This window comes from Canis aureus, chromosome 31 (assembly GCF_053574225.1).
Source record: "Canis aureus isolate CA01 chromosome 31, VMU_Caureus_v.1.0, whole genome shotgun sequence".
Classification (NCBI taxonomy): domain Eukaryota; kingdom Metazoa; phylum Chordata; class Mammalia; order Carnivora; family Canidae; genus Canis; species Canis aureus.
The window spans coordinates 40,819,202-40,845,413 of NC_135641.1; the positions used below are offsets into that span (position 1 = coordinate 40,819,202).

At 44.3% G+C, this 26,212-nt stretch overlaps 1 protein-coding gene across 1 annotated transcript in view; it reads left to right on the plus strand.

Moving 5' to 3' along the window:
- The first annotated feature begins 3,612 nt into the window (after positions 1-3,612).
- Positions 3,613-26,212, plus strand: part of TMEM212 (transmembrane protein 212) — a 32,619-nt gene continuing 10,019 nt past the window's right edge. Inside the window, exons 1-3 of the mRNA XM_077879563.1 lie at positions 3,613-3,778; positions 12,614-12,673; positions 13,611-13,934. Coding sequence (XP_077735689.1) covers positions 3,620-3,778; positions 12,614-12,673; positions 13,611-13,934 — 543 coding nt within the window. The 5' untranslated portion in view covers positions 3,613-3,619. The remainder of the gene's footprint in view (positions 3,779-12,613; positions 12,674-13,610; positions 13,935-26,212) is intronic.

A 26,212-nucleotide genomic window follows, 5' to 3' on the forward strand; every position in this document is an offset into this window, starting at 1 on the left:
TGAGACTCAAGCTAAACATTTTTGCCAGAAACAGTACGTGAGTGAAGGCGTGTCCTTCCGCGGTGTGATATCAGGAGTCAGGGATGTCAGTTTGTCCTGGAAGGGGTGATATGAAGCTCGATGGCTTGGTGAAGGTGGCAAGTGCCATATTTTCCATCGGAGAACTATCATTTTTTCCATTGTGTTTGAATCGGTTACTGCGGCGGGGTTAGCAGAGTGTAAGTTTTCTAATTTTTCATTCCTTTTGTATATATTAGATGGAATCCTTAGCACCAAACCCAGGTCTTTCTGATGTCAAAGTTCATGCTCTTTGTGCTGCAGGAGCTAACTCTCTGCTATGTAAACAAATGAAGCCCGTCCCCAGAAGCCACTGGAACAATAAAGCAGTTGAATTTCATCTCTTGTTTAGAGCTCTGTTCTCTTTTATCTTGGCTAAAACAGACCCTGTCTGTAACTTTGAAACCAACTTTTAAGAAAACCAAAGGCCCTTTAGCACATGCAGAGCTATTTCCAGGGCTCACTTGTAAAGGAACGTATCTGAAGAGGTAGAGAGTGACCACATCAGCTTCTCTCCCTAAGTCAGCATCACTGACATTATCCCACCTCTTCTGGAGGGTCCAGGCCACATTTCCCTTTTCGTTTTGTTTTGTTTTTGTTGCTTTTGTTTTTGTTTGTAGCAAGGCTGGATTGAAGACTTTGGTGCCACTTCCGCCATTCTTTCCTGAGCAAAGATTGCTGGATCCCCTTGGGTAAGAGGGAAGGGAGGGTCTGCAAAGCAGCCAGCAAAGATCTTGACTCCACCACCTTCAGGAAGGATTACAGACCCACCTTCCAGCGGTGCCCAGTGGGAAGCAGGGAGCCCTGGAGTGGCCAGAGGCCCTGGAGGGGTCTTGGGGTGGGTCCTGGGAACCCAGGTGACGTGGCCGAGCTTGGAGGAAGCCCTGGTCAGAAGCAGAAATTAGACTTTCTCGTCTTTCCCAGTAGCTGCCCTCCCTGGAAGTCTCTATGCTCTAAGGCCATGAGCACAGATAGGTTCTTGCAGAAAGGTGCGTCTGGGAAAACTCCCAGCAAGAAATCCGTAGTTCATAGAAAAATACACACACACACACACACACACAGAAATCCCTAGCTCTACCTCTGCCCCTTCTCTTCGTTGCATTCGGGGGCAACAACTCTTCCAATCATGACTACATCCAGGTTTCTAAGTCACACTGGCAATGTCAGGGTTAGCCTGTCAGTGTTACAAACGCTTAAAAAAGCCCCCCCGCCCCAGATTAAAACAACAAAAAAAATATTCTCTTTGTTTGCCATCTTTGTACTGTTTAACATGAGTATTTCAACAGTCTTTATTTTCCAAACATGCAAACAGGAGAGAATGATCTGACCCACAGTATATTGACATGTCATGTAGCTATAACCTTGAGATAAAAAGTAAAGGAAAAAGTCAAAACAGCCCAAACCAAATACCAACACAAACAAGTCTTTCTTCAGCCCAGACCCCCTTCCCTCTGTAGCAAGGGGAACACACTAGCTGGGCACACGGTGGCATGGGGGGCACACGGAGCTTACACGGGGGCAGACCCTCAGGGCCGCGAGGGCCCAGCACCAATGACCTAATGAATTAGCTGGTGAATTAATGAATTCAACAACCGTATATTAAGTATCTACTCTGGGCCAGACACAATTCTAGGTATTGGGAGCATCCATACGGCTAGGGGACGCCTAAGACTTGGAAGGCCTCTGCCCTCGTGGAGCTTACCCAGTGGCTTCAGGAAGAAAGAGAGAACACACTCCCGCAGTGTTGAGAGGATCTGGGAAAGAACAGCTATAGCAGAAAGCCTGAGCTGGTTTCCTGGGTCCTGTATGTCCAGGAAAGCAACTGCTTCAGAATCTGGGGCACGCGGTGGCATGGCTGTTAAGGGCAGAAAGACAGAAGGGGAAAAAGCAGAGCATCCGAGAGAAGCTTCCCTCCTCCTCATACATGGAAGGGGCCTTTGGGAGCTGCCTAAGAGGCATCAAAACGCAATATGATGATGCACAGAAGCAACAGTAATGACAGCGCCTCTGTCCCAGCTGAAAGAACCCCCAAGTCCGACCCCCACGTAACAGTTGGTAAATAACTAAGCTTCTTCGCTATGCAGAGCTCAGTGCTGAGCCTCTCACATGTAGTGGCTCATTTACTTTTCTCAATCACCACCTGGTGCGATAAACACGGATTTTATTCCCATAGGAAGAAACAGTCCTGGAACATCAGGTAACTTGCTCTTGCCCAAATACACATACCTGGCAGGTAATGGATCCCAGCTCTGTCTCAGGCCCAAACGCATGTTCTAAACCACTACATTTCCATTCATAAAATGACTTTTCATCATTCTCCTTTAGGAGAAAAGGTATTAATATTGAATAGGAAAAGTATTCAGATATCTTCAGAAAGTGGTCTGAGTTTTCTTTTTTAAGGATTTTATTTATTTTTTTTAAAAAAAGATTTTTTTAATTTATTCCTGAGAGACACACAGAGAGGGGCAGAGACACAGGCAGAGGGAGAAGCAGGCTCCCTGCGGGGAGGGAGATGCGGGACTCGATCCTGGGACCCTGGGGTTCATGACCTGAGCCAAAGGCAGATACTCAACCACTGAGCCACTCAGGCATCCCAAGTGGTCTGAGTTTTCAAGATATTATCTTAGAAGAGACAAACATGTCCTACTAGTCAAAAGCAAATATGCACCACTTTCACAAGTACATGAGAAACTAAGAAATAAACTTTTACAGTTGCTTGAATAAGCGCAACATCTAGAATTTGAATAATGATTCAAGAATGATGGGAGATTGGTATTTTAGTCAACTAATAAATTGCTCGTCAGCATTTATGTTACAACTACGTCCCCTTCCATCTTTGTCCTCTACTTGATGATTGAATTATAGTAAAATAACTAAGGAGAAGCCGGTTTCTTAAAACAAGGCGTGACTCCATATAATGCAGCTTATGCCTCTTTGGGAGTGAAGCCACATCAGAAATCTTTATCAAAACTTCAAACACAATTGTAGTAGAATTGAACTTTGAAAGATGGGGACAAGTCTCGTTTTTTTGCTTTAAATCATTTAAATTAAATGTAGTGCAAAGTGATCAGAGTGCTTTTTACTTTGGTTTGTGGGAAATTGTGCTGGGAATGTGGATCTATTGTGCACAAAGGATGTTGGCTTTATGCTGGAACCACCAGGCAGGTTGAGTTGAGAAACAATTAGCTCAGTCAGCAAGCCTTTGAATCTGATTAAGCCAGGAAGTGGGCACTCCCCACGCCAGAGCAGAATGAAGGGAATGGAGGCCGTAATCCAAAACGAGGAATGATTCCACCCCCACCCCCCGCCTCTCTCTCTCTCTCTCTCTCATTCTCAGTAAACTAGTATTAGAATTTATTGTGTCAAATTCATGTCAAGGATTATTTCATTACATTTCATTATCTTGGGTGAAACAAATAAAAGCTTGTTTCCAAGTAGATCAACAGTGCACACATGTCATGGCTACTGTCTCCAAGAAACTTCTGTTTACTGAGGCCTGACATACTCTCATGTTTTGGTAACAAAACATCTTTGAGATCCAGGACCCAGGTCACCGACGAAAATGCAGAGCCTATACCAGGCCGCAGGCCGAATTCTCATTTCTCTGGGGGCTCTCAGTGTATCCTCTGGAGTTACTGCTTTCTTCCCTGTCTTTTCGTACAAGCTTTGGTTCACGGGATGGAGTGTCTGGATTGCTTGCCCCATCTGGAATGGAGCTTTGGTAGGAAAATATTTTATTACCTATATTGAGAGAGTAAAGAAAGAAGGGAGAGAAGGTAGAAAAAGAGTAACATGGCCTGTTTAAGTTTTCCAACGATACAAAGAAGTGAAAATCCTACAGAAGATTAGCACTTACCGGAGAACATTGATTTCTACCAGTTGCCTCATAAGTGTAGGGTCTTTCTTACTATGGTGTTATGGTTATACTACCGTGGGTGCTCTACTGAAATGCTGTTCAAGAAATTTTGTTGTTGTTGTTGTTGTTCAAGAAATTCTTAAAACGTTACTTTAATCTTCTCACCTTGATGGTCTCAGAAAGTGGGATCTATCTTTTGAAATTTGGATTTAGGGGAAAAAAATGTAAACCATAAACAATAATGTAAAAATGGAGAAGAACGTAAAATAATTTTCAGACGAACGCTCTCACTACAAACACTGAGGTGTGTCGTCATGATCCACAGATTTGCAAGCCCCAAATATTCATTCTCCCACGTTTTTCCTTGCACGCAACTGTCTAAACCGAACGTAATTCAAGAAGTTGGAGGATGTTCCTCGCTAACTTTGCGGTTCATTAGGAGAGGGTGTGTGTGCCCAGTACAAGCCGGTACCAGGTAGGTGCTCCAGGCCTGCTTGTTGGATGATGGCACAAACGAGGGTGGGGCTGGCACCCCAGCTCTCTGGGGCAGGGAAATGGGCACAGCTTGCCTTGCACATAGATGTCCTCCGGCAGGATGATTTAAGGGGAGTTACAGACGCTTGCAACAAATCCCTCTCCCATTGTTTCCCGTGATGCCTGACGTTCACCATTGGACACTAGAGAATTTGGACTTTAAAGTCTTTCCATTAAAATGTAGCTACTCTTGAGAGAGGCAACATTTTCAGTCTTAAAAAAAAAATCTAGCTTTAACTTGGATATCACTTAAAAGTAAGACCCCAGAACATATCATTTTAACCTATTTATTAAATACGCATTGATAGCCTTCTGCGTACTTGAGTTACAAAGGGGAAAAAAAACAACAAAAGAACAAGGTCTCAATTTTTTAAATATTCCATCTCGTGGGGTTCGAGGATGGTGGGTAGATGGGGGAAAGCAGAATGATGAGAGTGTGGAACTGAACAGGGAAAGCATGGTATAGGGTTTTTCTTTTTTCTTTTCTTTTCCAAAACACTCTTCTACGTCTCCCTCCCCAGTCTTGCCAATCTGCTCTTTTCGCCATCTCCTGTCTAAACCCGTACGTCCGTTCAAAGAATTATTTGTCAAACATCTACTGGAATGCAAAGATGACAGTTACATTTATCCAAGCAGCTGCCACACTCCTGGTTGATGACCCAGAGCAAGAAAAACATTTTACATCGGGACCTAGAGAGTACGTCAATACATCTATATAATTCTCTCTAGGTAAATAGATTTTGATATATTCGTATAACTGAATCCATATAACAAAAGTTTCACACAATATTTAGCCTTCTGTGTGAAACGGATTCTGATACTTTCTATTAATTTTTAAAAATTCTGTCTTCAGAACGGATCCAAAGTTTGACAACACCACAATGACAGTCCAACCCTGGATCCCCTTCTTACAATGGGTTTGCCTATCCCTGCAGTCTGTCATAGGACATTCAACAGATACTGAGATCTAATTAGGATAAAAAAAATTATTGAACATAGGCTTGTTCTACACCAATATCTATTTTATCAGTCAGACCCAGAGAAATGACAAGATCTGTGTCCGGCAGGGTGACTTTTTGATTTTGAGATTGACAGCATGGGGAATTGGAATCCGAAAGGTGGGATGGGTGAGATGGGGCCCACGTTCAAGTCCTGACTCTGACGTTCTTGGTATGTCGTGAGGCGCGGGACCTGCAGTCGGCTAGTTCTCCAGTGCTTTTCCCTCTAACATGAGGAATTTGGCAGGTAAAGAGAGTGTGTGCGAAACTAACCCTAAGATGCTCAGAGAGAATGATCCAGTTTGAACACGGGTTGTGTGGTAAAGAGCTTTGCCAATTTTCAAAGCCCTGTGCATACGCGAGTTGATACCATGCCTTTGGTCTGTGCTGCGAGGGAGGAAAGCTGCTCCCCTCCGGGTGCAGAGAGAGTACCCCCCTCACATGGGGATCCGTTTCCTGCTTTCGGGGGGACGGAGGAGCCTCCGTGTTCTTCTTGTACAAGTTGTTTCTTAAATAACTTTAATTCAAAATAATCAATATGCCAGGGTCGCCTATGTGGAGGCCACCTGCCCTGAATCCCATCGGTCAGTGCCCAACCTCTGATCGAACCCTTCCTTCCTATTCTTTAGCCATCCGCTGGCCTTCCCGTTCCATTCCCGGGTAAGCAGCTGAGTTGTCCATTCTGTTACCCTCGGGACCTCATCTCCTACCACTCTTCCCTTAGCTCTTCCCATTCCCTTAACCACTATGCTGACTCCTTGTTGTTTGCAAATATTCCAAGGTGTGCTATTTGCCTCAGGGCCTTTGCACTGTCTGTTCTCTGCCTGAAGCCTCTTCCCACACATGGCTCGTTCCCTAACTTCCCTAATTCTTCCCTGGTTCCCTAATTCTTTGAAGAAAAGTCACTTTCTCATCGATGCCTTCCTTCATTACCCTCACTACCCGATTTAAAATTGTAAATCTCCCCCACAACCAGCATCCCCAATCTCTCATTCCCTGTTCTATTCTGTTCCCCATGACCCTTATCACCATGTAATATACTATATAATATATTTATTGTTTGTTTATACCCCTCCCAAAAAAGTGTATAATGTACAAGGGTGGGATTTTTTTTTTCTTTTTCTTTACTGCTGTACCTCTAGCACTTGGGACAAAGAGTCACATACCAGGTTCAATAAATATTCAATAAATGTGGTTGAATAAGTGAATGAGTCCCGTGCTCTGGCGGCCCAAAATTTTTCATACCATTGAACTCCGATTAGGAGGCAAGGACTAAAAGTCAAGCTGGTATTTATACTAAAGCAGGGGGAAAAAATCCTCATGAGAAGGAAAGCAATAAGAATGCTCACTCTTCCTATGATGTCTAAGTTTGGAACAATGATTTTTTCTTTTCTTTTCATCGTGAGTTTCCTTGCAAACCACAGCTCTTTTTGATGGGGGTCAACTTTAAAAGGTCTCTGACTCAGTCCACAACCTTCCTTACCAGTCACTTTTTTGGTTTTGTTTTATTTTTAAAGATTTTTTTTTTTTTTGAGACAGAGAGAGAGGGAGGGCATGGGGGGCAGGGCAGAGGGAGCAGGAGCGGGAGAGACCCTCCAGCGGATGCCCCGGTGAGCACGGGGCCTACGCCAGGCTCCATCTCACAGCCCTGACATCGTGACCTGAGCCAAAATCAACGTCAGACGCTTAACCAACTGAGCCACCCAGACACCCCTACCACCCCACCAGCTTCTCAACGTGCCTGCAGAGTGAATCCTGCTCTGGTGGCAAAACCATTTATATGTTTCAATCACACTGATGTTTCCTTTTGCAAAAGACTCCCTCTCTCTTTTGAGATTTATAGAAGATGGATTTCTACAAGTGATACGTACTGTGTTCAGTGCCTTCATTCCAGACTTTCTAAATTCTTCACGAATATTGGTCCTCAGACTCTCCTAGCTCTGTTCTGACAGCCACGTGATAAGCAGATTTCGTATCATTTCGGGCCCCGGCTATTTAAAGGCATCAGCTGCTAGAAAGTATGCAGCGAGGAGGTCACAGTGCCTTGCAGCCTGGGCTCGACTTGACCTGGAGCACGCGGCTTGGCAACTCCAGTGGCTTCAGTAATGGCAAGCAGCAGTGCTGCGCCCTGGACCCCGCCTGGAGCCGGGGCCTGCGGAGAGAGGCCCTCGGGTCCTCCTCTGCCAGAGAAGGGACTTGATTACACCATCACTCAAGCCTCTTACAGCTTCAACTGTCCCGTGATTCCCAAACACCTGATGGCCGGTTTTCCACTTGGATATCCTAAATTTCTTTCATTTTGATTATTGCTATTATTATTATTATTTTAAAAGATTTTGATTCATTCACTTGAGAGAGAGCGTGCACACACACGTGCACAGGGCTGGGTTGTGCAGAGGGAGAGGGAGAAGCGGACTGGGAGCTGAGCAGGGAGCCTGAGAGCGGGCTTGATCCCAGGATCCCGAGATCATGACCCAAGCCGAAGGCAGATGTTTAACCCCCTGAGCCCCCCAGGTGCCCCTGGATCTCCTCTATCTCTCTAAGCTCAGCTTGTCCCTCCCAAATCATCTCGCCAGCAAAAGCAATGATTTCTTTTCCTGACTCTCCTGGCTCTGAACCCAATTTCAAAACCCTAGAGTGACTTTTGACTTAATCCTTCCCTCCAAACTAGCGCTTCTCAAACCGTAATGTGCGTATGAATCACCTGCAGGTCTTGTTAAACCGTGTACGCAGATTCAGTAAATCCGGGGTGAGGCACGAGACTCCGCCTGCCTCAGTTGCCGAGGGATGCACCGCGGCTGTGATGTGGGCGACGGTGCCCTACGCCAGCCTGCCCTCAGCCCCGCTCCTACCCCACAGGCCATCCCATTGCCCTGACCCTTCTCTGTCCTGCAAAGCACATCCCTGTGCACGCTTCCCTCTCAGCGTCGCTGTGCACCACCTCCCCCTCACTCCTTAGCACTTCCCACCTGCACCCAAGCTTTACACCAGGATAACGTCAATAGTCAAACTGTGAGAACCCATTCATTAATGAGTTATGAAATCAATCTATTGGTTAGCTAGCAGCACTTATAACACCAGAATAGAATAGAATAGAATAGAATAGAATAGAAGAATAGAATAGAATAGAATAATAGAATAGAATAGAATAGAATAGAATAGAATAGAATAGAATAGAATAGAATCAGAGTATATCACACATAGTAACAGTATTATGATTTTGGTATATGATATATGATATATGATATGATACCAATATGATATATGATACCAATATGATATATTTTGGTATATGATATAAAAATATTTATATCTTGACCATGATGCAAAATATATTTCTTGATATGGATAGAGGTTTTAAAAAGAGCCTGGGGGTGCTTGGCTGGCTCCATCAGTGGAGCTTACGACTCTTGATCTCCGAGCTGTGGGTTCAAGCTCCACGTTGGGTGTAGAGATTACTTTTAAAAAGGTGAAATTTTTAAAGAAAAAAAAAGTAAATAATATAATGTGTTTAAAGCTTGAAGACCAAGTTCCCACGGAGACGTCAGGCCTCTCTGCCTCCCAGTCCATCGTGCACATGACCACAGGCTCAGCTTCCTAAACCTCTGCTGTGACAGTCAGGCTCCTTCTTCAAAAGCCTTCAGTGTGGCTTCGTGGTTCAAAGGCCAGATATGTTAGCCCGAATTTCCAAGCCCTTCTCGACCTGGCCCCAAGGTGGCTCTCAAGCCTGATCTACTCATTTGTACACAGAACCAGCCTGTCCCCCCTCTGGGCACCTGTCTCACTGTTCCCTGAGCCTGGCTTCCCTGTGGCACAGGGTGCTCGGGCTGCCCGGAAAGCCCTTCCCTCTGCCCTTTCCCCCTGGAATCACATCCACCCTTCAACCCACAATGCTTCAGCTTTTTCGTTTTTTTTTTTTAAGTTATGATGGAAGATTTTTTTTAATAGTTGTGTTTATGTGCATTTTTATTTTTTTATTTATTTTTAAAGATTTTATTTATGCATTCATGAGAGACACACAGAGAGAGAGGCAGAGACCCAGGCAGAGGGAGAAGCAGGCTCCATGCAGGGAGCCCAATGCAGGACTGGATCCCGGAACCCCAGGACCACGTCCTGGGCCGAAGGCAGGGGCCAAACCACTGAGCCCCCCAGGGATCCCCATCCCACGATGCTTTCATCAACGATCCTCCCCCTGGGAGCGGGATCTTGTCCGTGGGCTCCTCTCACACGGAAAGCACGCGCTCTTCTTGCCTCATTTGGTGGACATTCGTCGAAGCGCATGACTGTCGCCTCTGGACTGTAACTTCCAGGGAAAGCTGGAACCAGTATGTCTACGGCTATTACTTCGTGAGCCTGCTCATCGGATTGAGCCTCTCTGTGCCTCGTTTAAAAAGTAGGAGACGATCTCCGTCGTTAGCAGGGCTAGGTGAGTGAGCGCACTAAAGCGTGGAGCGTCGTGCCCGGCATCCAGCGAGCGCTCAGCAAGTGTTGGTCGGTGTGCTGGCCGCACGGTGCCCGCAGCAGCCGTGTTCGTAGGAGACCCACGCTAGATGTTTGCAAGTGAATAAATTAGCCCATTTTAAAATGATTCCTCTCTGTCTGTTGTGCCTCCTCCCTGCTTCCTCCAGTTCATCGGCTCCTGGGTACTGTGTCCTTCGTGGGGGTGCTTTGAAGATTGGGTGGGGGGGCCCCGATGGTCGTGCCATCAGCTACTCTGGCCAAACCCAAGTGATGGCCCAGGGGCTGCCCGCAGAGCAGAAAGCTGGCCAAGGCCAAAGGCGCTGGGGGAGGATGAGGCCTGGCTCCCGGCTCTTGCCTCCCACATTGACTTTCCCACTTGACTTCTCTTCCCTACCCCCCAAAACTCTTCCTTTTGCATTCTTTTCCCTCCCCCTCTCTAAATACAAGGTTTCTAAAAAGGAAAAGAGAGGGTGCTTGGGTGGCCCAGTCAGGTAAGCGTCCCAGTGCTGGTTGTAGCTCAGGCCGTGATGACCTGGGGTGGGGGGTGGGGGGGAGGTGCAGCCCAGCAGCCCAGTAGCCCAGTCCCTGCCCAGCCCACAGTCAGCCGGGCCTCTCCTCCCTGCCCCTCTGCTCCACACCCCCACGCACTTGTGCACGCTCCATCTCTCAAATAAATAAATAAATCTTAAAAAAAAAAAAAAAAAAGCAAGAAAAGGGAGGCTGTGACTCAGGGGACCCCTGACCCTCAGTCTCGGGGGCACCACGAGAGATGGGTGTGCTCGCTCCTGAGCCACCGCCATCCACAGGGTGGATTTCACAAGTTACTGAATGGCATTCATACACCAGCCCACTCCATGAAAGATCTTTTCAAAGTTTTGTGTAAACAAAGCAAAATTCAAGCTGGCAGCTGCAACAGAAATAACAGGCCCCTGCCATCCTGCAGCATTTTTCAACTTTTGAAAGGAAAGCAACAGTTGACGCCAAAGTAGTTAAGGCAACCTGGAATCTAAGCATCTAGTGATGCCAGCCATCCCCCAGGAGTTGCACCAGCCGGGTTGCTCTTGCTGGGGCCAGGGTTTCTCTCCCACCCGGGAGTGACGTGTCCATGGAGAGCACCTTGCCTCTGAAAGCAAAGACCAGCCCCGGGCTCAGCATCAGGGTTCGGCTGTGCCTCATAATTCCCCTGTTTGGTTGTGCTAGTTACGCTGGCTCGACCTCTGCAGGCTCCCTTGGAAACTTTCCTCTTGCAGAATCAAGCCAACCTCTTCTGACTACAGATGGTTCTGTTTTTATCCACGGGAGTGTTATGCTATGGCCCCGCCACGTCTGGAATTTCAGACTTAGCTGCACGAGAGGTTTTGTGCAAACGTGTGTGTGTGCACACACCCCCCACCCCCAACAACTAAATTCTCTAAGTCGGACGTTCAAAATAAAACATGCCAGGAAAATCAAGAGCTGGAGCTCAAAAACAAAAACAAAAACCAAACTCAAACAGCAATAACAACAAAAAACAGGCCAGATGGGAGGTGGGTGGAGGGGGGCGGAGGGGTAACAGGGGGACAGGTACTGAGGAGGGCACCCAATGGGATGAGCGCAGGGTGTTATAGTAAATGTTGGCAAATTGAATTTAAATAAAATATTGTTTTTTAAAAAAAACAGGCTGGACACAGAAGCTCCAGAAGCAGCATACCCCAGAACCGTATTAGTAAAAAACTCTGATTTTTTTCTTCCTTAAATTTGCATGCATTTGTATGTATACTATACATATAGTTATATTGATTTCTCTGTCAAAAACCTAATTTGTAACTACTTTTGGTCCTGCCCTCATTCTGTATCTTATTTCAGCCTCTTCCTGGTTTTCTCTGTCAACCTCAAAACATTCCTTGACCAGGAACAAGTGATTTATGGGTCGGGAATAAACGGTTTCCAGGCTCAGTGACCACAAAGGTCTCCTTCATCGGACCCAGAGCTGAATCAAAGATGAGCCTAGAATTTTTGTTGTTGTTGTTGTTATATATTGCTCAGTTCTGGTGACACCATTCCTTCCTTTGTTTAACTGTCTTCATTCTGCAAGTTGGGTCTTTTTCCCTGGAAGGAGACTAAAAAAAAAAAAAAAAACAAAAAAAAGCCTCTTGAACAGCTGAACACCACTGCACCCAGAACGATTAATGTCCCTCTAATTATAATCTTTGTTCCTAGCAAACAAGAATCACATAGTTGCATCCCACCAGCAGGCTGAGGCTGCGGAATCTCAAAAGAAAAGCAGAAAATCAGAGATAATGCCGTCGCTGGGCAGGTTTTCAGGGTTCTGTGACATGTTTCCTTTCCGGCTCCTCCCCTTTGCAATTTTAGCAATGTGCGAGAAAGATGAACAATCGACAATTAATCAAAATAAAACATATGGCAAGGGTTATAAAGCCAAGCTTTCCCCGCGGTGACACCTTACAGTAGTGAAGGTTATAATTGTGATGGCAAAGGCAACGCCGAAAATCAAAAAATGAGCGCGTATGAATCACGTCTTTATGACACTGATGGCTTCTTTTCCTCATTGTCATCCCAGATGAGGAGGAGATGCGAGCCATAAATCCATTTAGCCATTTGCTGTCCTTTCTAGTTCATAATAAAGTTGTCAAACCTTGAGACGGATTGAACTCTTTCCAGGGGTACACTCTATCACGGATGTTATTTTTCCATTTTCCTCCCACAGGCCATCACGACGGGCACGCTTCTGCTGTTGGCTCACAGAGAGCGGACCCGGACATACCTGGTAAAGACACAGACATCGGGTGTGATGGGTGAATAGGTTTGAAGGTCAAATCTCTGCCGGTTCAGGATGGAACATAGAGAACGTGATTTCCAATTATCACTGAATTCTCTCTGATTGATGCCCCACAATGATGGGTTTCAGTAATAAACTAGGAGACTTGTAAATATTTAAGTATTATGGTTTGGGGAGAACACAACCGACATGAATGCCCCTGAATTTCATTTTGAAGAAATGGATCTACAGGCTCCTCTGTGTCTAATCAACTTTTAAGGCTCAGCCCCTCAGTTTGGGGTCTCTTTCCAATGTCTTGGTTACTTCTCCCCCTAAATGAGGGGAAATGAGGGAAAATGAGAGAAATATCTATGATATCTTGCCTTTCAATAGTATGGAGCCAAGCGATCCCACGGTATAGAAGGACTACCTTGATCCCATCATACACCTTCCCACGGCTCAAACTTCAGTGTACCCGTGAATCACCCGGGAATCCGGCTAATATACGAATTCGGATTCAGTCGATCTGGGTGAGGTGTGAGATTCCACATCTCTAACGAACTCCCCCGGATGGAGTGCTGCTGGACCCTGGACCATGCCCCGACTCCCAAGGTGCCAGCATGAGGCAAGGATTCTGTGTACTCGTGTTTGTTTTTCTCACCCCACACCGGCTGTCCACACCTGATAGAAGATATATAAACACATGCTTGTTGAATGGCATTCATTTCATTTTTGGCCCGGTTGGTTGATACATTATTCTTCCATAGTGCAGATTCAAGAGGAGAACCAAAGAGCCCAAAAGAGAAAGTTGTGATGTAACCCGTCTCTCCTTCGCTTCCCAGCGAAAGAGATGAACGCCTGACATTTCTTTCTTTCTTCATATTGCTGAGGAGCTTTTGAAGAGTTTAGTCCCCAAGGTAACCATTAGTTTTTGCTTTATTTCCAGTGGGAAGCTAGTTTCACCTTTGTGATTCTGAGCGCGATGGGATGTCCACTCCACTTTGCAGTAGCCTTGGAATCTGCCCTCCTTGGCCCATATTGCTTCTACTCACTTTCAGGGATTGCAGGGACCGATTACCTCGGTTACGCGGTTGCCTTTCCGTTTCCATATGCAAAATTCCCATCAGTTTGTGTGGACCCACCACACTACGAAGAGTACCACCTGGCGCTTCAAGCCTTTGACCTGTGCCTGAGCTTTGCCATGCTCTGTGTGTCCCTGACAGTGCTCATCAAGCTTTCTGCAGGACGTATCTGGAAGAGACACTCACAGGTAAGTTTCCAGAAAGGGGGAACCAGGTCTTGTTCCATCCCGAATGCTACAATGGAAAGTCTGCATGTTAGCACTTCATCTGCCTCCCTTACTCACCGTTGTCTCTTGCATAACCAAAATTTCCCCGCTCTTTCCACGTCTGCCCCTGTAGAGAGGTTGGTACCCCAACATCAATTTTAGCTCTCTTTTTCCAAAATGGCTAATTATATCAATAATATGACAGTAATAGAAATAGGAGCTGAATGTTTGCTACGTGTCGGTGTTCTTCCCATTTTTACAGACAGTAGACAGAGGCTAGGGAGTTCGTGTAACTTACCCAAGGTCACACAGCTAAGGAGCAGTAGGGCCAGATTGAGAACCCATAGCTAGTTCTCTTTAACAGGCCAGAGTTATCCTGGGCCCCCTTGTCACCCACCTTGTACCCTCTTCTCCTCTGCTAGATCATCAAGGTGCGTGGTTCCAGCCTCTAGGAGGGTTAGAGAGAATCACTGGGAGAACAGCACAAGTGATTGCTGATTCCAAATTCCTATGTCTGAAACTGGGTCACTCCATTGTGAGTCGAACAGCCTCCTCCTGGAAAGAGGTATTTCCCACAACAAACTCTTATACTGGCTTTGTGAGTCAAGTTAGTATTATATTAAGGTCAGGTGAATTTGGGTTATGTTAGCCAATTTTTTTTTCCCAGTTTGATCCTATCAACACAAATCAGCAAAGCTAGAAGACAAGAACTTGGCACTCTCAATACCTTTTGTGGTCAGTCTTGTCCTCTTCAACTTCTACACAAGTCTGCAAAGGAAATCCTGTACATTCTTAGGAACAGAGTTGATTTCACAAGGGGGCCCACTGAGAATTGAGGCTAGCAGACTGAAATGACCTCCCCTGCTGCACTGCCAGTGCATCTAGAAGTTTAGAATTTGAGGTTTCTCCCTTGTAGAGACCATCCCAACTTCCTAGAGCCCTTTGTTAAAAAGAACACAAACTCTGGAGAACCACACATTAAAGCATTGGCTACTCATAACCCCTTGGCATGGATAGCTAATCAGACATCAGGCTGCCAACTTGGCCATGACACCCAAGGCTTAACATGGGAGGGAGGACAGAGAGAAAAGGATGAAAAAATATCTGCAGAGCTTGGTAAGAGCCTGATGGAAACCCAATAGCGAGGCCACCTAAAGTGCCTGAAAAGAGAGAAAATTAATTGAAAACAGAGCACAGTGTTCCAACTTCAGAATTTTGCCTTTGCCCATCTTGCTCAGAGTAGTTTCTTTGTTTGTGATTTCTAAACTCCATATAGGACCCAACACAACTACAACATGTTTTTCAAAGTGGATCAAAGACCTCAGAATCACCCACAGTTCTTGTTAAACCAGATTTCTGGCCTCCATCCTGCCCAATTCTTAGGGCAGAAATTCTGGGTCTGGAGGCAGGGAATATGCCTTTTTAACACATGCCCCACGAGGTTCTGGGGTAAATTCTCTTCCTAGCACAGGATTTTCTTAGTGTAACTTCTGGCCCAAATCTCAGTTTTCCCATTTGCATAAAATGCAGCACTGGTTTGGGTGAGAGTTCTCGATAAATGTAATAAGCACGAAATCTTTGGTAAGTGTGTTTGAATGACTTGACACCACTTAATCCATGATGGCAGCAGATCACGTTTCATTAGCAAGGGTGAGTGGCTGACATAATGGGATATGAGTCATAATGGAATATGAGTTTCTGTATTAATAAATGCACCCCTGCCCCCTGAGCCCACAAGGAGCTCGTGTAGCTTGAGCAAAACTTTGTTACCATGAGCGCACCTCAGTGGCTCAGTCAGTTAGGTGTCTGGCTCCTGATTTTGGCTCAGTTCACCATCTCGTGGTTGTAGGGGAGAGCACCATGTCAGACAGACACAGATGTGGAGTCGGCTTGAGATTCTCTCTCTCTCAGTGACAAAACATGAGACACTCCTAACTCTGGGAAACCAACAAGGGGTAATGGAAGGAGAGGTGGGCTGGGGGTTGGGTTGACTGGGTGATGGGCACTGAGGGGGGCACTTGACGGGATGAGCATGGGGTGTTATGCTATATGTTGGCAAATCGAACTCCAATTAAAAAATATACAAAAAAAAAAGATTCTCTCTCCCCCTGCCTCTGTCTCTCCCCGACTTGTGCACGCACACACACACAAGCACACACACGCTCTCTTGCTCTTCCAAAATAAATAAGTAAAATATTAGAAAAAAAAACCTGTGTTGCCATGTAACCATGTAGAAATCTCAGCTATATTAGGCCCAATTTCCAGTAGTGAAATAATGTATCCTTTGTCAAAATTCTCAGAAACACACAACTTTCCTAGAAGAAACGGCATATCACTAGTAAGGATATAGAATTCTACATGGTGATTATGCATTTAATGAGTTTCCATAGAGTTATAGTATTAGGTTCCTTACATGCTGAGAGAGATAGTAATATTTTTATTTTTGGTTTATTTTTTAATATTTTATTTGAATTCAATTTAATTAACATATACTGTATTATTATTAGTTTTCAGAGGTAGAAGTCAGTGATTCATAGTTGCGTACAACACCTAGTGCTCATTACTTCCCGTGCCCTCCTTAGTGCCCATCACCTATCAGGAAACTCAAGAGCTATGAAAATTTGTAAAAATAAGAAAAAAGTGATAGTTTGAAGGAAGAATTGGGGAAGGGAGATTGTAATTATATTATAGAACAGAATCTTTTTTCTTCAGATCTGTAACAGTCAATATTATGATGGAAATCTTCCCTTCTAAGAGTTTTTCTGTAAGTTCAGAAGCATGTTTTCAGAAACGAATCAAACACTCCCTTAGGAAGCAGCACATTCATTATTTCTCTACTCTCTGTGCGTTTTCAGTTTAAAAGAATTAAAGTCATCTTGCATCCCAGTCAGCTCAAGCTATTATCACAAAAATACCATAGATATGGTGGCTCAACCAACACATTTATTTCACTCAGTGCTGGAGCCTAGAAGTCCAAGATCAAGGTACTAGTGTGGTCGGTCTTTGGTGAAGCCTCTCGACCTGGCTTGTGGACAGTCACCTCACTGTGCTCATGTGGCCCTTCCTGGGCCTGCTCCTGGACAGAAAGGATCTCCGTCCTCTTCTCATAAGGGCACTAATCCCATCATGGGGGTCTCATCCTCATGACCTCACTTATACTTAATAATCTCCCAAAAGACTGTCCCATGGGGATTAGGGCTTCACTATATGGATTTGGGAGGGAGGCCCTAACAGCTGATAGCATCTCACTGAAGGTGACATGGTGTTGGTGTGTGAGCATGCAGTCAGTTGGTCCCCAACCAAAACCACAGTGAGAAATGCTTGAAAGAGACATAAAGGTCTTGGTGATTTTGATAAAAGCAAATATGAGTGCTACGGGCTGAATGTTGGTGTCTCTGCAAAACTCCCTACTCCTCCCTGTGATGGCATGAGGAGGTGGGCCCTTTGGGAGATAATCAGGCTTAGTGAGGTCAGGAGGGTAGACCTCCCTTGATGGGATTAGTTTCCAAGATGCCCTTAGAAGAAGATGAGGAGGCCAGATTTTTCTCTCTCTGCCATGTCAGGATACAGCAAGAAGGTGGCCATCTGCCAGATAGGAAGAGGGCTCTCACCAGACGCTGAATCTGCTGACACCTTGATCTTGGCCTTCCAGCCTCTAGAACTGTGAGAAATGTTTGTTGTTTAAGCCACTCGACCTGTAACAGCAGCCCAAGCCAAGACCTCAAGTCCTTCCAAATTTCCAGGGCCTCATGGGAAGAGGCGGAGCTGGTAAAGGAATAGGAGCCCCCCATGTGTGGCTACACACAACAGACTGAAGTGACCCCGTCAGCTTAGGACTCAGTGCAGGGGCCAAAGGAGCACCATGTAGGATTAAGCTGAGAAACTAAAATGCAAAACAACCATAGCCGAAATTGTCTACATTCTTGGTCCAGTAAGTAATAAAGTGATGGGAAAGGAAGGAATTGGGACACCAGACGCGCTGCAGCTGTCCCCTGCAGCTACTCCGCCCCTCCTGCATGGAATGGAACGGCTCCGTCTGTTTTCCTTTCATTATTCATTGTTATGTTTGGGTTTTTGTTTTTTTTTTTAATGAAAGGGGAAAGAAAATATTTTCCCCCTATCATGTGATATAGTGGTTTTTTTTCTTTTTTTTTTTTCAGTGAATTGAGAAATATTTGCTTCCCACACAAGATGTAGGTAAACCCTTTAAACAGTTCAAAAACATATGAGGACAGAATATTTATCAGTGGAGGAGCCTCTTCCTCCAAACAAAAGACAAATCTGCAGAAATACGTTGGCTTCACGTCTTCTAGTGGATGTACCCTGCATCACTAGCAATAGAAATGTGTTTTGCAACAACTTCATTAGGACTCTCATCCTAAAGGTCTGAAACCTCATGTTGGGCTTTACCAAGATCTCTCTGGGGCTTCTGGGAACTAAATCCCCTCGGGGAGAGCCAAGCAAACCTCAAGCAGGACCACACAACAGTCAGAATTCACTGTTTCTTCCTCACAAGTTCCTTCATGTGGCCTCCCCAAATTGGTCAACAGAAAAATGAGAATCTAGGAAAATAATTGCAGTTCAGGATATTAGCATTCCCTTTATCTCACTGTGTTCTGTGGAATGACAGTGGTGCTGCCGGAAGGCTGGATAGGAGCAGAGTGAAAGTAGGTGCCATTTATTGGGCAGCTACCCCTTGTCAGGTGCCCACCTCCTTCATTCCTCACAACACGGCCAAGCCCACTGTCCCCGTTCCACAGGTGACCACGTCAAGCAGGCCATGTGGCGTCAGGGTCCGCTCCCTGGAGGCAGGCTTCTCACTGCTGCCCCACTCCTCTTAGACGGTGTTTCTTGGGTTTTACAGACTCCGAGTGGCTTTGCATAGACTTGCACTTTGTGGAGGGTCTTTCTTCTGTTTCTTACAGACAAAAGTTAACTCACCCCTTAGAAATGGAAGCTATATTTTCCCAGGCTATTTTCATTTCATTCAATCAGTAAGACCACGCCAAGGGTGATAGCAGCTTACGAAGAGAAGAAATGAGGCCAAAGTGTCTATTGTGTTGTATTAAAATAAGCTTGATATTTTGTCAAAGCAGAGCAATAGGTGGGGAGGCAACCAGACAGTTGCTTTTGGTCAATTTTTACTTTTTAAAAAAATTTTTTTACTTGATCATCATTGTAAGCATATTTTCCTTTTGACGTTCGGTCAGTTTAATCTTTTAATATAAAATATCCTTAAAAAATTAAAAATAAAATAAAAATAAAATAAAATAAAATAAATAAAATATCCTACTGGGTTCCCCCCCCTTGCTCCATACTGTTTATCCAAAATGTTATTATTATGAATATATTTTTCAAAAAATTTAAATGCTGTATTTAAAACAAATAAAATATATATTTAAAACGCAGAAGAAAATTTGGCTTCACAAAAGGGCAGAAACTTAGATAGAAATCAGAAGCCAAAAAAAAAAAAAAAAAAGAAATCAGAAGCCTGGGGATCCCTGGGTGGCGCAGCAGTTTGGCGCCTGCCTTTGGCCCAGGGCATGATCCTGGAGACCCGGGATCATATCCCACGTCGGGCTCCCAGTGCATGGAGCCTGCTTCTCCCTCTGCCTGTGTCTCTGCCTCTCTCTCTCTCTGTGTGACTATCATAAATAAAAAAATAAAAAAAAAAGAAGCCTCCACTCTCTATAATCAGGTAAATTTGATTTCAAAAAAGAAAACGGAATTAATTACTGGTGAATATTTCAGAATGGCCGTAATGGTGCTAATACATGAACACAAAACCATTTAGGAAGGTAACAGTGTTGGTTGGACGCTTTGTGTGTTATTAACCAGGAGACTATGCCGTGCTCGTTACTGGGTGTTACTGGGTTCATTCCCCCAGGAAAGAATGAGAGACACAGATGAAGTAATTAAGGTAAAATACAAAGAAGGCTGTGAGGGGTGACCAATGACACAGTGTCACTTCCCCTCCCAGGCCCTACAGGCCAGGGGACTGTGGACAACGCAGCAGTTCACCCCCACAGCCATCAGTGGTCGTATACTCGAGCTTCCTCATCTCCAAGGCCTTGGGGCTTGGCCAGGCACATCCAAAGACCTTTCCAGCTCTGTCTCCGTCTGTGATTTTCTTTCATTCTTTCTCTCTTTCTTTTTTAGATTTTATTTATTTGAGAGAGAGCATGAACAGCACCAGGGGGCAGAGGGAGAGGGAGGAACAGGCTCCTCGTGGAACAGGGAGCCAGACACAGGCTCGATCCCAGAACCCTGAGATCATGACCTGAGCCGAAGGCAGATGCTTAACCAACTGAGCCACCCAGGAGCCCCTCAGTCTGCTATTTTCAAAGAAAACTTTATTCCATTGGAGAAAATTAATAATCAGAAGGGAGGACTGTTAGTAGCAAGGAGTGGCACTTGTTCTAAGCCATGCGGATGTGTCGCTGGGGTACACACATGTACGGCCTTTACTCTGCTAGCTCAGGAAGTGATACGTGCCAACAACGTTACTCAAGCAAGGTGGTGTGAGAGTTGTGACAGATACACAGGTCGCTTTAAATAGCTTTAGAAAAACAACTTTCTTTGCTCAATATTCAATCTGTCGGGGCACCTGAGTGGCTCAGTTGGTTAAGTGTCCAACTCTTGATCTTGGCTCAGGTCATGATCTTAGGGTCGTAAGATCAAGCCCCAAGAAGGGCTCTGCATTGGGCATGGGATTTGCTTAAGATCCTCTCTCTCTTTCTCCCTTTGCTGCTCCCCATTTGCACTCTCTTAAAAAAAAAAAATTCAATCGCATATCAGACCAACCAGTTCAATCTCATATCAACCAGTTAGTTCTTGTTGGTTGTCTTTTTAAAAAAATATTCAAGTATAAGTAACACACAGTGTTACATTAATTTGAGGTGTATGATATAATGATTCAACTATTCTATACATTTCTCAGTGCTCATCAAGGAAAGTATATTTTTTGTGCTCTTGGTCCCTCTTATCTATTTCATCCATTCCCCCACCCATCTTCCTTCTGTATATTTGTTCTGTGTTTAAGAATTTTTTTCATTTGTCTCTTTGTTTTTTCTGTTTCTTAAATTCCGCACATGAATTAAATTGTATATTTGTCTTTCTCTGATTGACCTATTCCCTTAGCATGATACCCTCTAGATCCATAGGCGTTGCTGCAGAACTTACCATTATATTTCTAAATAAGTAAGGAACTTCAAATTCCAGTTTATTTGCAAAAATATTGCTTTAAATATTTTTTTCTCTTATTTCACATAACTACCCTAGTGTCATGGGTGAAAAAGGAAGCTACTACTTAAAGCAATAGAATTCCTAGGTAGGTACTGGATGGTAATTAGTACCTATTGGGCAAGAGGAATATCTTGTGTGCACTATTATGTGACTTTACCCTTGTCACCTCTTGAGGAATATGGCTCCAAAGCCCCAAATACAACATTCATTATTTATTCTTGCCTCTCAGCATTTATTGAGCATATATTATGTGCCAGATATCGTGCTGAAGGTTAAAGGTAGAGACAGAAGGATGAACAAGGCACAGTCTAGTCCTCCATTGACTCATAGGGACTGAGGGGAAACATCACCTGGACCAGGAGGACCTAGAGCTCAGATGAAGAATAATGAGATATGAACGAGGTAGTGCTAGTGGGCATGGAGAAGAGGTGATATGTTTGAGAGATATTTAGAAAGTAGAATCAGCAGGACTTAGTAGTAGGTAGCGTGCGAGACAAGGAAGGAGTCCAGGGAGATGTAAAGTGGTTTCTTGACCATGAGAGACAAGACGGGGTGATTGGATTTAATGTGTGAGTCCTACTCTTGTCGTTTAGGGTTAATTCAGTTTCACATCTCATCACTAATAATAAGCCATTTTAAGAACCTAATAGAAGGAGTCAAGAGGATTTCTGCCTGGGATTGTAGCCAATGAGGTACTGAAGCTTGCCACCGGACACCCCATATCAGATACAAGTGATACCGTGCTCTGCGTTCATAATAAATCTAGTGCTGAAGAGCATGAACTATAAGACAATTTAACATATTAAACCACTAGGCCATATTTAACAACTTTTCTCTTCTTCTACTGACGGTCCCATGGCAAAGATTGCCAGTGAATGACCTACACGTAGCCAAGCCCAATGGAGTCCTTTCAATCTGTATTTTCCTTGACTTCTCCACAGCCTTTGAAACTATTAACCACTTTCTTCACAAAATCCTCTCCCCTTTGACCTCCACACACCATTTGCTTTACTTTTCTTCCTTTGCCGTGGCTTTTTCTTCCGTATTTATCTCCCAGTCCCTTCTCCTGCCCCATCAAGCTCTACCTCGGGCTATTTTCTGGACACTCTCCTGGGTGTCCCACAGACACATCAAATGGAGCTGATGATCTCCTTGTCCCCGACACCTGCTCGTCTTCCTATATCTCCAGCTCGGTTGCCAGCACTCATGCACTCAGGACAAGCCTGAAACCTGGAGTCGTCCTTGACTTCTCATACCTGACTTGATCACCATGTCCTGGCAACTACACCTCTTAAATATTTATTCACTGTGTCCCCCTTTCTCTGTGCTGACTGGGATGGCCCTGGTCCAGCCCTCCCTCTTCTCACACTCAGACATCTTTGCTTCCAATCTTGTCTTTCTGAAGAAGTATCCTCCACACAGGCTCTAGAATGAGCTCTCTCAAGTTCAGATCTGCTCTTATTACTCCCCTGTGGAATAACAGTAAGAGTATAAGTAATAAATATTATCTTATTCTAATAGCATAAGTAATAAATATTATCTTATTACATCCTTCTGTGGCTCCCCTTAACACTCAAGATACAGCCGAGCTCCTTCATGTGACGTTCATGTGTGTGCAGCTCCTCTCCAAGAACATGGACTGACAAAGGTGAGCAGAAAAGGTGGGACTGAAAGCGTGGGAGTCAAAAGAGTAGCGGAGTGGCAGGTTGCAATACTAGATGTCACTTTTATGGCTCCCTAGCCATTGCTAAAATCTTACCTAAATGTCTATGTCAGGACTATTTCAAATGTAAAAATAATTCACACATCACGGGGGAGTTTACTGTGGTCATGGAATCCAAGAAGAGTCTCCGGGAAAGGCTATAGAGAAAAAAGAAGATTGGAATTTCCATCCCAAGGAACAGTGCCTTATTGAAGAAGCATTGGGTTCAGCATTATTTATGACACATGGAGAACCTGATATGCCACGGTACTTTTAAAGTCAGACAGTTTGATGTGTAATTGTTTCCTCCAACACCTACCATCTGAGCGGCCCTGAGCAAATCAATATTGAACCTCTCTGAGCCTAAGAGATAACACGTACCTCACATGTTGCCAAATGAAATGACATAAATACTAGTAAGAGACCTACATGAGCTTGGCACTTGATAGTTGCTCAAGAAATGCTTGTTTTCTTCCCTTTACTTCTAATCAAATTTAAATTCTTGGCTCTCATTTAAAGATTTTTAGAAAGCACCCTTTAACCTTCTGTTAATTTTCAAAAAACCCCAAACCAACCCAAACCAGACAAAACAAATAGCAAATGACCAAAAAAAGATATTCAACTGAGAGATCCCTCACTTCCTTAGACAGTCCCTGCCCACAAAAGTAATGGTTCCTCTGAATTGTTTTATGCTTATGCCAGATGTTTTATTACACATATATTTCTTTTTTATATCTCTCTGCTATCCCCCTCCACCAATATCACCAATATTGTTCTTTTTGGTGATTCCTCTTAAATCCTTAAGTGGTACCATGGTCCTGTTACTTGAGTCATCCTTCACTGGGTTCCTGTGACATAAAAAAGGCTAAATTAAATGTCAGAAGTGACACTCTATTTTCTTTGATAAATTGTAGAAATAAACACTACTTTATTTTTTTTCTTCCTAGGGTCAAAAGAATGAACAATAAATTTGAAGCTGTGTTCCTCTTAAATTTGTTATATTTGTGGCCATTATTTTGAAATACTTGCAAAATAATTTTTATCTCCAAACTTTTTTCTCTATGTTCTTATGAAATAAAAATCGAGATAATTGTACATTGTAGCCCTTTTAGATTGTTAACCCTGTTTTTTCTGATTTACATATTATGATTTTAAAAATAGAAATTTTGGGATCCCTGGGTGGCCCAGTGATTTAGTGCTTGCCTTCGGCCAAGGGCCTGATCCTGGAGTCCTGGGATTGAGTCCCGCGTCGGGCTCCCTGCATGGAGCCTGCTTCTCCCTCTGCCTGTGTCTCTGCTTTCTCTCTCTCTCTACTCTATCATAAATAAATAAATAAAATCTTTTAAAAAATTAAAAAATAGAAATTTTACCATCATTGTCACAGAAATTTTCAAATCTGAAATATAAAATTTTCAGTGAATGAATGTTTTCTTTAAATTCCCCTTGTCCCTGTGTGGTGTTTTATTAAACTATAATTCTAAATTACCTAAAACCATTTTTCTCAGCATTTTTTCATTGCCATTACCAAGGCAACTGTAGTCCTTCAAACACAAAACATGAAATAGTAGCCATAATGAGAAGGGTCTTGTGCAGGGAAAGAATGACCCTCTCTCCTGGGCTCTCTGTAGCTTGTCTACGGCACTCATGACAGCTTAATTGTTAGAAGGGACATTAGTTATCCTCTAGGCCAGCTTCTCATCACATGTCCCAAGATCTAAATGCCCCTGATAGTTGAACCATTCCCAAGAGGCAACCTCATTCATTCCACTGTTGACTGTCTCTAAAGGGAAGAGGTCTTGAGGTGCCCAGCTGGCTCAGTTGGTAGAGCACGTGACTCTTGATCTTGGGGTTGTGAGTTCAAGCCCCATGTTGGGTGTAGAGATTACTCAAAAAATAAAATATTTTTTTAAAAAATTGTAAGAGGTCTTTCTTAATCTGGCCGGAGATTTGCTTCTTGTACTCTCTATGTCTTATATTCTTTGTTTTAAAAGATTTATTTGAGCAAGAGAGCACAAGAAGGGGGAGTAGCAGAGAAAGAGGAAGAAGCAGACTCCCCAAGGAGCACAGAGCCCCACACGGGGCTGGATCCCAGGACCTGAGATCATGACCTAAGCCGAAATCAAAAGTCAGCCGCCCAACTTCCTGAGCCACCCAGCCGCCCCTCTATGCCCTTATATGTCTCTATGCCTTTAAGCCTGCAACTCTTAATAGTACAGTGCCGTGGTTTTCAAGAGTGATTCCAATGCCAGCAGCATCAACATCATCCAGGAACTTGTATGAACTGGAAACTTAGGGATTGGGTCCCAACAGTCTGCATCTAGAAGCCCTCCTCCCACTGATCCTGATGCATGCTGAAGTGTAAGAAGCACCCATGGAGTGTAGCAGAAAGTGGGTGGGACCTCAGAATGAGAAACATCTGGATTCAGATCCTGGCCCTCTTGCAGTTTTAGGCAATAGCCTCAATCCCTCCCAGGTCCAATGGTACTGATGAGGATAGCTAACTCCTAGGCTTGCTATGAGAGTTCAATGGCACTGGGGATCCCTGGGGTGGGGGGGACTCAGTGGTTTAGCGCCGCCTTCAGCCCAGGGCCTGATCCTGGAGACCCAGGATGGAGTCCCACATTGGGCTCCCTTCATGGAGCCTGCTTCTCCCTCTGCCTGTGTCTCTACCTCTCTCTCTCTCTCTCTCTCTCTCTGTGTCTCTCATGAATAAATAAATAATAAAATCTTAAAAAAAAAAGACTTCAATGGCACTATAGAGGTAAACCACACAGCAGAAAATCTAACACAACTTAAGCACAAAAATAGTGTCTAGTATTATTGATTCGATTCAGCACGTTTATTAGATGCCTTTGAATATCAGTCTCTATAGACTCCATTCATTTGAGAATACACAAGTACAGAATGAACATTTTAGACATTTCATGAAAAATATGGTATTTTTTCAGAAACTAAATGACATGTTCCAGAACACACAGCTCAGTTGTTGGTGTCTGGAAGTCCTGTAGGGGCCACCCAGGCCTCTGCTCTTCAATCGACGCATGCTCATCTGTCACCTAATGAAGCTGTGAGAGGTCTAGTTCTGGGCCTGGTGATTACACAAGTAGGGATTTAAGTTTTAGCAGCACATTGTCTTAATCAATCTCAATCTTATTGGAACATATCCACCCAGTACCTAGTGTCCTGGCTATTTCTTAATTTACTCCCATTTTCCTTTCTGATTTGTATCCCTCTCTGTTCTGAGAGGGTTTAAGATGATTCTTGGACGTTCTATCAAGACGTGGAGTTCCGGCTGATATGGCACCCACTGTGG